Below are 14,154 nucleotides of genomic sequence, written 5' to 3'. Positions count from 1 at the left end.
TTATTAATAGACACCTGTCACGCTACAAAACCCCTATTAGGGCATATGGATATTAAAAAGATGGGGTTCCCCACTCAGGACTGAAATAGAGCAGAGATCTGACATAGTGGCTGTAGTGTACAGGCCCATCCTAGTTTACCATGGACATCTGTTAATTGAAATGTATTGCCATCCACTGCTTTCCCTGGTCAATTACAGCTGATTGCTGTGGGATTGCTGTGTGGCTAAACCAGCTGTCTTAGGCCGTGTTCCCACGTAGCGTAAAAGCTGCAGAGTTTCCTCAACGGAATTGTGTGCGGAAATTCCGCAGCATTTTACAGTAGCAGCAAAGTGGATGAAATTTAGAAAAACTCATGCCCACACTGCGGAAAAAAACTGCAGTGTAAACGTTAATAAATCCGCAGCATGCTGCAGCCAGATGTTAGGTGGAAGTCAATAGGGAAATATTGAACGCACTACAATCCACCTTCTATTGTGGGTTTTGTTTTATTTTGGGTCTTTATTATTTTTTTTGCATGATCCAAAGAACACATGTTTTTTTTCAGAATACATCAGTGGAACCTATAAAATGACATAATTTGTAATATGAAAAACGCCACACAAAAAAACACACTATTTTGGAAAATAATAAATAAGCACAAACATCATAAAAAAACACAATTTGCCACTATAAAAAAAATTGTAAAGGAAGACTGTATTCAGACTTTGCAATTGAAACCGCATTAAAAAACAAAAACATTGTGCTGTGTTGTAGATTCTGCTCCTGAGTAGGGACCCCCACAGTATTGACTCAGAACGACCTGGAAGAGCATTATTCCGGGATATAAGAGAACTACAAGCCACAGTTATGTCATAATGTGATATCAAAAGATATTACACGCAGATATGCTTAAAGGTAATGTGTCGCTAGAAAAAAATTTTTTTTTTTAGTTGAACAGTTAGTGTATAAGTGATTAAACATTGTTCTAATTTTTTTAATTTTTTCACGAGTCAGGAAATATTATGAATTAGATTCTAATTTATAACATTTCCCAGTGCTGGTCACTAGATGGAGCAATTCCCAAAATTGCAGCATTGGCATGTGGTAAAGCAACCTCATTGCTTTATGCTGCAAAATTTGAGAAGACACACTCGCTCTAGTGAGCTCACAGAATCCCCCCTCCTTTATCCTGGCTAGTGCCAGGAGAAAGGAGGGGATTGAACGGTCAAACCTCCTACACTGTGTGTCGCCATTTTTTGAGCTAACACACAGTGTAGTAGGTTAACATACAGTGGTAATCACACACTAAAACACGTACATACACAGAAATAACTTACCTGCTCCTGCCGCCGCCGCTCCCTCCGGTCCGTCTGCTCCCTCCGCTCCAAGTGCACAAGTCCGGAAGCCGCGACCGGAAGTAGTAATCTTACTGTCCGGCCGCGGCTTCCGGTCCACAAGAAAATGGCGCCGGACGTCGCTCGGCCGAAGACCTTCAATTTGGACTGTGTGGGAGCGGCGGATGCGCCGTTCCCACACAGACGGCGTACAGTATAGTGGATGGAACGGGCCCCGTTCGCATTCACTATGGGGCTGTATGTGCCGTATTCCATGTCTGTATGTGTCGTTAATCGACACATACAGAGATGGGAAAAAAATGGCAGCCCCCATAGACAAGAAAAAGTTACAAATTAAAAAAAAAGTAAAACACAAACACACAAATAAATTATTTTTTTTTAAATAAAACACTAAAAGCAAATTGATATAAAAAAAAAAATTTCCGCGACACTCGTCCTTTAATAGGGGAATGTCATGCCCTTAGCTGTTAATAAGGGATAACAAGAGACAATACAATCAGGAGTATAAAAGGAGAGAACTACAAGCCACAGCATGTCCAGACTGTGGTCATATCTGCTATTATGCAGTATATAGTCCCGTGCTGTAGTGATATCTGTTATAGATCACAACCTGAGAACTACAGGTCTCATTACTGCAAACTACTAGGGTTTGGACGTGCCATCAAGTACAGCATATAGGTGCCTTGTTCTCCAAAACCTCATCATAGAACAACCCCTTTAATCCCATGGTAATTGTGAGAAAATAAATGTATTAGCTCAGTCCCCTATATGCAGTCTAAGGGTATGTTCACACAGGCTATTTTCGGCCATTTTTCGGGCCATAAACGCCCATGAAAAAATAGGACATGTCTGTTTTCACGCATCACTCAATGGACTCAAGTCTATGAGGGATCCGTGAAAACGGGTACCGCACGGGTGAGATTCGGACGTGAAAAACGTTTGCGCTCAATTTAGAAAACTCATTTTCATATACCCTATTAGCGGATTCTGAGGTAATAAAGGGGGGGGGTCCTATGTTCAGGATTCTTATATTTTGCCATTACAAAGACCATCTCTTGCTCTGGAGGACCTGTCCTGTCTTGCATTACACAGACAACTCGTTGATCTGACTGGGCACTGTGTAATGCTTAATTTTCCCTGTGGTGGCGCTGCAGGGAAATTGAGCACTTAGTGCCAGCTTTCTCCACATTACATCTGATCGCTGGGTGTCCCAGCAGGGGAGACACTTTGTGAGCAGTTTGTTATGATGGGACCCTTCTAGTAGTGATTATCCAAAGCGATGAACCTGTTTATGATGGCAGTGGGCCCTTCTTCCCCCTGGACTCCTGTGCAGCAGCACAGGTTGCAAATAAGGTATGTCTGCCCCTGCAGTCAGCTAAAACGAAAACTTCCAGCATGCTCTGCTGGCCACGGGTTGCAAGCACTAAATGCTCATTTACAGGAGCAGATAATCGTTCAAATTCCATCGCTAACAAGCGAGCGCGTGCGATAATCATTTATCGCAAATAGGCGTATCGATAAACCGCTCGTTGATCGTGCAAATAATTGTTGGTTGTCTTGACATTGTGGTATGTAAACCTGAATCTTTTGATAGTTGACCTTGTTAAATAGGCGATTAAACAATTAATTTTTTATTATTATTGAGACGATAACGTTGTGTGTAAATATGTCAGGGATTGCTATTCGATTTTTTTAATTTGAAGATCGCTAATACGAACATCTGCTCTTGCACTGTGGATATGATAGGGTTAAATATTAAGCTCCTTGAGACTTTTTAAGAAGGTATTTCGGGTGGAGTTTGCATGACAATGTCCTTTTAACTCTTTCCTTTCCAGTGCGCACAGCTAAGAGCAGAGCAGTCATTGTCTTTTCTGGAGTACACGCCTATGTGTAGCTGATCACATGATCATGACATCACAGGTCCTATAACCCAGCAGCTATGTTGTAAGCGCATCACTTTGCTCCTCTAGTCATGTGACTGATCACATGATTGTGACATCATCAAAGGTCCTTTAGCACTTTTGGTTCTAGCATTTGTCCTTTTGCAATGGAAGGCAAGGAGTATTTGGATATTTATGGGAACAAGATTACACTGCAGCAGCACTCGTACAGTGACACCTGCCAGGACTTTGCCATCACCGGTGCCAAGCTGTCCGTCCGCTCCCTCACCACCTGGACGTGCATCGTGTGGGTAGTCGCCTATGTCGTGTTCATCTACACGCAGCACAGCGCTGTCCTGACAGCGGCCATCTTGTTCTCCATCATTGGGCTTCTTCTTTATCTGCACCTGGTGAAGGTAGATCATGAATCCCTGCTCATCCTGGGCTCCCTGGGGATCCAGAGAACCTCGACGTACGCCTCTGGCCGGGAGAATACAGTCTTCATAGAGATGTGCAGGGTCCAAGACGTCGTCATCAATGAGGGGATCTCCACGCACAGGGTGAACTACTACTTGTGCCTCCTCCTCAAAGATCCCAGTGACCCCCAGGCTGTGTCCAAGGTCATTCCCATCTTCCAGAGCTCTCAGCCCCGTCTGGACTGCTTAGTGGAGATTTATAGGAGCTGTCAGGAGATCTTGTCCTCTCGCAGGAGCAAAGCTGCAAACTGATCTGGACCGGAGAATAAATGTGGAGACCCAGATAGAAGAACATTCCTCTAGACTTGTATTGAAAATTCTGTTCCTTAGTTCTATCTGTTTCAGGGAAAACTGGGTGACAACCAATACACCCACCAGTACTGCTCCCGCAGGGTCTTCATCTGGATTTTTTGCCCTTCTGAATGGTAAATCTGTTACAACTACTACTGTTTCATAACTGGACAGATTTGCCGTTCAGTAGTCTGGGAAAGACTGGGTAACAACCCCGGTCAGAGCTGTATTTGGTAACTTTTATTTTAGTCCCTATATTAGTCCTCATTCAAACAGCCATAATACGGACTCTTTAGCATCTGTATTACAGCTGCCGGTCTGATGACCCAAACTAATAGTGATCTATGATGCTGTTAGTTTGGGTCATTAGACAAGCGGTCGTGCTGGGACCTATGGCCATAACACGGATGTTAAAATGTGACCACATTATGACCGTAATACTAAAATGCGATATCCCAAGTTTCCATGATTTATGTTGATTTGATTGTCTTGGTGCCACTAAAACAGTGATTGTTACCAGAACTGATTTATTGGTCATGAATAATAATTCTAGTATGTGTATCTATTCTGAAAAAAATTGTCCTCTTTAATGTATATGCAACTATATTTTGCAATCAAATTATCGGGGGGGTCTGTTTTATAAATGAGCATCTTTACATGATGCCCATCGTTGACCTAGCTCTATCCATATATGATTTGCAGTTTCAAATTTTTAAAAAAATCGGAATTTAAAGTGTATTTCTATTTATTTGAACAAAGACTGATCTGAGTGTGTTCCATAGAATGTACAATAAAACCAATCGATTTATCGTTCTTGTGTCTTACCTTTTTCATTTCATTCAGTCATTTCTCCGGCGGTTGGGCAATGGAGTAGTAAGTACCCTGTTGCTCCATGCAAGTGAAGGTGCTCAGCAGTAAATCCTCTTCTAAAGCGGTCAGTGGAGCAGAGTACTTTTATCTCCCGCAACAGCATTTGACAGCTAATGTTTTGCATCAAATGACCGCACTGCATGTGCATAATGACATCCTGTAGGATCCCAAAGCTTTGTCAGCATGTTCCCTGAAAATAATGATTTTTACGTTCGAATACAAAATGGAATTTTTTTTTTTTTTGTTATGCAATGCCTCCCCTAAGCCTTCCCTTTTTCTTTCTTTATCCTGAACTTACCTTGTACAAGGTTTTTGTATTTTCTATCCGTAGGGCTAGGATCACACACACCAGTTTTGATGCAGATTATTGTGGCAGTCATTGATAGTTTTTTGAGCCAAAGCCAGAACTTCATCCAAAAGGGAGGAAAGGTATAAATAAAAGACTGATGCGTCTTCTTTCTTTTGTGTCCACTTCTGTGTATGGCTGAAAAAAACTACCACAAGAACTGCATCAAAACTGTGTGTGATGTTTCTAGCCTAAATAAAACCACTCTCCCCTTTTTTTTGCTTCCCTGTGTCCCCCTTGGTGCTGCTGCTAATCTGTGCTGCTGGGGCAGGGGGTCTGAGCTTAATCATTATCCTAAGGGCCTTTTTACACTGGCCAATTATCGGGCAGACAAGCGATCATAGAACGCTCGTTGGCGATAATTACCATGTGTAAACAGGGCAGCGATCAGCAGATGAACAAGCAAATGGTCATTCATCTGCTGAATGTATAGTGTTTTAAAAAACTGCAATATTATCGTTGTCGGCAGCACATCTCCCGCTACCGTCATGATAATGTATGGGGACGAGCGATCGGAGCAACGACCGCTCATCGCCATATATAGCTCCTTGTGACACGAGTGCCGATCAACCAGCTGTCTCCTTGATTGGCGCTTGTTGCACCTGCCAAAATTGTCCAGTGTAATAGGGACTTTACCCCTCTGGCAGATGACTGTATTGTCTCTTTTTACTTCCCCCTGCGGATGGATAACATCGGATCCAGACTAGTGGAGGTATATACAGTGTGACATCCACAGTATTCACTCCCTTGGGCCCCATGCACACGACCATGTTCGGTCCGTGATATACGGGCCGCATGTCCCGGACCCATCACAGTGCAGGGAGCCGGACTCCCAGCATCATACTTATCTATGACTCTCGGTGTCACTGCCCGTCCACGGAACTACTGTCCGTACTGAAAACATGATTACAGTACGAGACAGTTGTCCCGCAGCGAGGTAGTGACACCTAGCGTCATAGATAAGTATGATGCTAGGAGCCCGGCTCCCTGCACTGTGTTCGGTCCAGGACCTGACATGCGGACCGTATATCACGGACCGAACACGGTCGTGTGCATGGGGCCTTAGAAACCAATAAAATTATAATGAAATAAAGACTGAGTGGCATGTGCAGGGTTCATATCTGCTGTCAAAATGCAGATGGGGTATTCTACTGTGTAGAGGCCACTATGGGGGCATTCTACTTTGCGGGGGGCACTATGGGGCTTTATACTATTTGTGGGAGACACTAAAGGGGCATTATAATGTGTGGGGCGTTGTATGGGGGCATTATACTGTGCGTGGGAGGCACTATAGGGCAATTATACAGTGGGTGGCAGCTATAGGGGCATTATACTGTGCACTTGCCACTGTGGGGGCCATTATACTGTGTGGAGGCCACTATGGGGGCATTATACTGTGTGTGGGAGGCACTATTGGGCATTATATTGTCGGGGCAGATAGGGGCATTATACTGTGTGGGAGACACTATTGGGGCATTTTACTGTATGGGGTAATTATATTGTGTAGAGGGCAGCAATGCGGGCATTTTACGGTGTGGGGCAGCTATGGTGGCATTATAATGTGTGGCAGCAACTATAAGGGCAATATACTGTTTAAGGGGGGGGGGCACTATGGGGCATTAAACTGGGGGACACTATTGGGAAATATAATGTGTGTGGAAGACACTATAGGGGCATTATACCGTGTACACTGGCATTATACTGTTTGTAGGAGGCACCATAGTGCCATTATACTTTGTAAGGGGCAGCTATGGGAGGACTTTACTGTGCAGAGGCCACTATGAAGACATTATACTGTGTGTGGGAGACACTATAGGGGCATTTTACTGTATGGGGGAATTATATTGTGTAGGGGGCAGCAATGGGGACATTTTACTGTGTGGCGGCAGCTATGGTGGCATTATACTCTGGGGGACACTGGGGCATTATACTCAGTGGGGGACACTGGGCAATATGCTGTGTTTGGGAGGCATTATAGGAGCATTATATTGTGTGGGGGCAGCTATAGATGCGTTTTACTGTTTGTGGGAGGCACTATAAGACATTATACTGTGTGGGGGGCAGTTATGGGGGCATTATACTGTGTGGAGGCCACTATAGGGGCATTATACTGTGTGGAGGCCACTATGGGGGCATTATACTGTGTGGAAGCGACTAGGGGGGGCATTATGCTGCGTGGAGGCCACTAGGGGGGGGCATTATACTGTATGGAGGAAACTGGGTCATTACAGTTTAATCCCCCATAGTGCCCCATATAATAGATGTGGGACACACTAAAGGGGCACTATACTGTGTGCGGGGCAGCTATGGGGTAATATACTGTGTGTGAGTTGCACTATAGGTGCATTACACTGTGTGGTATAGCTATATGGGGCATTATACTGTGTGGAGGCCACTATAGGGGAATTATATTGTGTAGAAGTGTTTTATGGTGTGGGATGCAGCTATGGGGGCATTATACTGTGTGTGGGAAGCATAGGGGTATTGTACTGTGTGGAGGAGACACTATAGGGGCATTATACAGCGTGGAGGCCACTATGGGGGCAATATATTGTATGGGGGCTATAGGGGCATTATACTGTGAGTGTGCAGCTATGGGGGCATTACACTGTATTTGGAAGCCACTATGGGGGCATTATAGTGTGTGGGAGCAGCTATGGGGGCCTTATACTGTGTGAAGGAGACACAAGTGGCATTAAACTGTGTAGGGGCAGCTATGGGTGGTTTATACTGTGGAGGTCACTATGGAGGCACTATACTGTATGTGAGAAACCCTAATTGGGCATTATACGGTGTGTAGAAGGCACTATAGGGTCAATATGCTTTGGCGTGGGCAGCTATGGGGGCATTATTCTGCATGTGGGAGGCGCTATAGGGTCATTATCCTATGTGGGGAGCAGTTATGGGTGCATTATACTGTGTGGAGGCCTTTATGTAAACATCATAGTGTGTTTTGAAGGCATTATAGGTGCATTATAATGTTGGGGGCAGCCATGTGGGGCATTATACTGTGTGAGAGATACTATATGGGCACCCCACTGTGTGGGGCGGCAGCTATGCAGGCATTAAAATGTGTGGAGGCCATTTCTGGGTCATTAGACTACGTGTGGGGCACCCTAGGGCATTATACTTTGTGGAGGGAACTATGGGGTATTATATTATGAGGGGCAGGCACTTTGGGGCATTATACTCCTGTGTAAGAAACACTGTATGGGCTTTATACTAGGTGGGGGCAGCTATGGGGGCATTATAGGGGCATTATACTGTGTGTGAAATTATTCTGTGTGGGAGGGAGCTGTGAGGGCATTATACTGTGTGGAGGCCACTGTGTGTGTGTGCGTGTGTGCGTGTGTGTGTGTGTGTGTGTGTGTCAGACACACTATAGGGGGCTTTTTACTGTTTAAGGGCAGCTATGGAGGTATTATACTGTGTGGGAAGAATATATGGGAATTATAATGTGTGGGGCATTATACTGTGTGATGAGCACTATGGGTCATTATACTGTGTGATGAGCACTATGGGTCATTATACTGTGTGGGTGGAACTATTGGGTATTATACTGTATGCAGGAAACTATGGGGTATTATATTATGAGGGGCACTATGGGGCATTCTAATGTGTGGGAAGCAGCTATGGGGGTATTGTGTGTAGGAGGCACTATAGCGGCATTATACTGTGGGGGTAGCCCCAGGGGGAATTTTACTGTGTGGGAGGAAGCTATGGGGGCTTATACTGTGTGGGAGGCACTATTGGGAATTATATTGTGTGGGGGCAGTGTGTAGGAGGCAGTAAAGGGGCATTATAATGTGTGGGAGCAGCTATAAGGGCAATATACTGTTTGTGGGGGGCACTATGGGACACTAAACTGGGGGGGCACTATTGGGATATAGTGCGTGCGTGTAAGACACTATAGGGGCATTATGCTGTTTGTAGGAGGCATTATGGTGCCATTATACTTTGTAAGGGGCAGCTATGGAAGGACTTTACTGTGTAGAGGCCACTATGAAGGCATTATACTGTGTGTGTGTGTGTGTGTGTGTGTGTGTGTGTGTGTGTGTGTGTGTGTGTGAGACACTATAGGGGTATTTTACTGTATGGGGGAATTGTATTGTATAGGGGGCAGCAATGGGGGCATTATACAGTGTGGAGGCCACTATGGGGGCATTATACAGTGTGGAGGCCACTATGGGGGCATTATACAGTGTGGAGGCCACTATGGGGGCATTATACAGTGTGGAGGCCACTATGGGGGCATTATACAGTGTGGAGGCCACTATGGGGGCATTATACAGTGTGGAGGCCACTATGGGGGCATTATACAGTGTGGAGGCCACTATGGGGGCATTATACAGTGTGGAGGCCACTATGGGGGCATTATACAGTGTGGAGGCCACTATGGGGGCATTATACAGTGTGGAGGCCACTATGGGGGCATTATACAGTGTGGAGGCCACTATGGGGGCATTATACAGTGTGGAGGCCACTATGGGGGCATTATACAGTGTGGAGGCCACTATGGGGGCATTATACAGTGTGGAGGCCACTATGGGGGCATTATACAGTGTGGAGGCCACTATGGGGGCATTATACAGTGTGGAGGCCACTATGGGGGCATTATACAGTGTGGAGGCCACTATGGGGGCATTATACAGTGTGGAGGCCACTATGGGGGCATTATACAGTGTGGAGGCCACTATGGGGGCATTATACAGTGTGGAGGCCACTATGGGGGCATTATACAGTGTGGAGGCCACTATGGGGGCATTATACAGTGTGGAGGCCACTATGGGGGCATTATACAGTGTGGAGGCCACTATGGGGGCATTATACAGTGTGGAGGCCACTATGGGGGCATTATACAGTGTGGAGGCCACTATGGGGGCATTATACAGTGTGGAGGCCACTATGGGGGCATTATACAGTGTGGAGGCCACTATGGGGGCATTATACAGTGTGGAGGCCACTATGGGGGCATTATACAGTGTGGAGGCCACTATGGGGGCATTATACAGTGTGGAGGCCACTATGGGGGCATTATACAGTGTGGAGGCCACTATGGGGGCATTATACAGTGTGGAGGCCACTATGGGGGCATTATACAGTGTGGAGGCCACTATGGGGGCATTATACAGTGTGGAGGCCACTATGGGGGCATTATACAGTGTGGAGGCCACTATGGGGGCATTATACAGTGTGGAGGCCACTATGGGGGCATTATACAGTGTGGAGGCCACTATGGGGGCATTATACAGTGTGGAGGCCACTATGGGGGCATTATACAGTGTGGAGGCCACTATGGGGGCATTATACAGTGTGGAGGCCACTATGGGGGCATTATACAGTGTGGAGGCCACTATGGGGGCATTATACAGTGTGGAGGCCACTATGGGGGCATTATACAGTGTGGAGGCCACTATGGGGGCATTATACAGTGTGGAGGCCACTATGGGGGCATTATACAGTGTGGAGGCCACTATGGGGGCATTATACAGTGTGGAGGCCACTATGGGGGCATTATACAGTGTGGAGGCCACTATGGGGGCATTATACAGTGTGGAGGCCACTATGGGGGCATTATACAGTGTGGAGGCCACTATGGGGGCATTATACAGTGTGGAGGCCACTATGGGGGCATTATACAGTGTGGAGGCCACTATGGGGGCATTATACAGTGTGGAGGCCACTATGGGGGCATTATACAGTGTGGAGGCCACTATGGGGGCATTATACAGTGTGGAGGCCACTATGGGGGCATTATACAGTGTGGAGGCCACTATGGGGGCATTATACAGTGTGGAGGCCACTATGGGGGCATTATACAGTGTGGAGGCCACTATGGGGGCATTATACAGTGTGGAGGCCACTATGGGGGCATTATACAGTGTGGAGGCCACTATGGGGGCATTATACAGTGTGGAGGCCACTATGGGGGCATTATACAGTGTGGAGGCCACTATGGGGGCATTATACAGTGTGGAGGCCACTATGGGGGCATTATACAGTGTGGAGGCCACTATGGGGGCATTATACAGTGTGGAGGCCACTATGGGGGCATTATACAGTGTGGAGGCCACTATGGGGGCATTATACAGTGTGGAGGCCACTATGGGGGCATTATACAGTGTGGAGGCCACTATGGGGGCATTATACAGTGTGGAGGCCACTATGGGGGCATTATACAGTGTGGAGGCCACTATGGGGGCATTATACAGTGTGGAGGCCACTATGGGGGCATTATACAGTGTGGAGGCCACTATGGGGGCATTATACAGTGTGGAGGCCACTATGGGGGCATTATACAGTGTGGAGGCCACTATGGGGGCATTATACAGTGTGGAGGCCACTATGGGGGCATTATACAGTGTGGAGGCCACTATGGGGGCATTATACAGTGTGGAGGCCACTATGGGGGCATTATACTGTGTGTGGGAGACACTACGGGGGCATTTTACTGTGTGGGGGCAGCTATGCTGGCATTATGCTCTGTTGGGGACACTATGGGGATTATACTCAGTGGGGGCAGCTCTGGGGCATTATGCTGTGTTTGGGAGGTATTATAGGAGCATTATATTATGGGCACAGGTATAGATGCATTATACTGTTTGTGGGAGGCACTACAAGGGCATTATACTGTTTGTGGGAGGCACTATAAGGGCATTATACTGTGTGGAGGCTACTATGGGGGCATTTTACTGTGTGGAGGCTACTATGGGGGCATTTTACTGTGTGGAGGCTACTATGGGGGCATTATACTGTGTGGAGGCTACTATGGGGGCATTATACTGTGTGGAGGCTACTATGGGGGCATTATACTGTGTGGAGGCTACTATGGGGGCATTATACTGTGTGGAGGCTACTATGGGGGCATTATACTGTGTGGAGGCTACTATGGGGGCATTATACTGTGTGGAGGCTACTATGGGGGCATTATACTGTGTGGAGGCTACTATGGGGGCATTATACTGTGTGGGGAGCACTATGGGGCATTGTACTGTTTAAGGGCAGCTATGGAGGCATTATACTGTGTGTGGCAGGAATATATGGGAATTCTAATGTGCGGGGCAGCTATGGAGGTGTTAAAATGTGTGGAGGCCACTATGGGGGCATTATACTGTCTGATGGGCACTATGGATCATTATACTGTATGGGTGGAACTATTGGGTATTATATTATGAGGGGCACTATGGGGCATTCTAGTGTGTGGGAAGCCGCTATGGGGGTATTATATTGTGTGTAGGAGGCACTATAGGGGCATTATACTGTGTGTGGGGTAGCTATGGGGCATTATACTGTGGCGGCCACTATGGGGGCATTATACTGTGTGGGAGGCATTATTGGGCATTATATAATGTGGGGGAAGATAGGGGCATTATGCTGTGTGTGGGAGTCACTAAAGGGACATTATAATGTGTGGGAGCAGCTACAAGGGCAATATACAGTTTGTGGGGGGCACTATGGGGCACTAAACTGTGGGGGGCACTATACTATACTGTATATAGGGGCATTATACTGTTTGTAGCAGGCACTATAGTGCCATTAAACTTTGTAAGGGGCAGCTATAGGAGGACTTTACTGTGTAGAGGCCTCTATGAAGGCACTGTGTGTGGGAGACACTACAGGGGCATTTTACTGTATGGGGGAATTATATTGTGTAGGGGGCAGCAATGGGGCATTTTATTGTGTGGGGGACACTATGGGGCATTATACTCAGTTGGGGGAGGTCTGGGGAATTATGCTGTGTTTGGGAGGTATTATAGGAGCATTGTATTGTGTGGGGGCAGCTATAGATGCATTATACTGTTTGTGGGAGGCACTATAAGGGCATTATACTGTTTGTGGGAGGCACTATAAGGGCATTCTACTGTGTGTGGGGCAGCTATGGGGGCGTTATACTGTGTGGAGGCCACTATGGGGGCGTTATACTGTGTGGAGGCCACTATGGGGGCATTATAGTGTATGGAGGGAACTATGGGTGAGTACAGTATAGTGCCCCACATAATATATGTGGGACAAACTAAATGGGAATTATACTGTGTGTGGGGCAGCTATGGGGCAATATACTGTGTGTGAGGGGCACTATAGGTGCATTACACTGTGGGGCACAGCTATATAGGGCACTATACTGTGGAGGCTACTATAGGGGCATTATATTGTCTAGAAGCATTATACGGTGTGGGATGGCAGCTATGGGGGCATTATACTGTGTGTCAGAGGCACTATAGGGGAGCATTTAGGGGCATTATACTGTGTATGGGAGACATTCTACTGTGTTTGGGCAGTAACGGGGGCATTATACTGTGGAGCACTACAGGGAATTATATTTTGTTTTGCAGGGGCTATTGAGGTATTATACTGTGGGGGGCAGCTATAGGAGCATTATGTGTTTGGGAGGCACTATAGGGCATTATAGTGCATGGAAGCTACTATGGGGGCATTATACTGGGGGGGCGCTATAGGGAATTATTTTGTTTGTGGGGGCACTATAGGCTCTTTATACTGTAGGTGGGATTATGCTGTGTTGGAGAAACTATATCATATTTATACTGTCGGGGGCAGCTATGAGGGCACTATACTGTGTGTGGGAAGCATTATAGGGGTATTGTATTGTGTGGAGGAGACACTATAGGGGCACTATATGGTGTGGGAGCAGCTATGGGGCATTATTCTTTGTGTGGAAGACACTATAGGGGCATTATACTATTTGGGGGCAGCTATGGAGACATTATACTGTGTGTGGAGCACTACAGGGAATTTTATTATGTTTTGCAGGGGCTATTGAGGTATTATACTGTGGGGGGCAGCTATGGGAGCATTATTATGTGTTTGGGAGGCACTATGGGGGCATTATACTGTGTGGAGGCACTATGGGGGCATTATACTGTGTGGAGGCACTATCGGGGCATTATACTGCATGGAGGCTACTATGGGGGCATTATACTCTGTGGGAGGCACTATA

General features: G+C 46.5%; 1 protein-coding gene across 1 annotated transcript; it reads left to right on the top strand.

Annotated features, from left to right (window-relative positions):
* The first annotated feature begins 2,555 nt into the window (after positions 1–2,555).
* Positions 2,556–4,795, top strand: PIGH (phosphatidylinositol glycan anchor biosynthesis class H). Its single transcript, XM_075834184.1, has 2 exons — positions 2,556–2,688; positions 3,171–4,795. The coding sequence occupies exon 2, from the start codon at positions 3,383–3,385 to the stop codon at positions 3,941–3,943; it is 561 nt and encodes a 186-aa protein (XP_075690299.1). The 5' UTR covers positions 2,556–2,688; positions 3,171–3,382; the 3' UTR covers positions 3,944–4,795.
* Positions 4,796–14,154: the final 9,359 nt, after the last annotated feature.

This window comes from Rhinoderma darwinii, chromosome 8 (assembly GCF_050947455.1).
Source record: "Rhinoderma darwinii isolate aRhiDar2 chromosome 8, aRhiDar2.hap1, whole genome shotgun sequence".
Classification (NCBI taxonomy): domain Eukaryota; kingdom Metazoa; phylum Chordata; class Amphibia; order Anura; family Rhinodermatidae; genus Rhinoderma; species Rhinoderma darwinii.
This window is presented reverse-complemented; position numbering and strand designations above follow the sequence as displayed.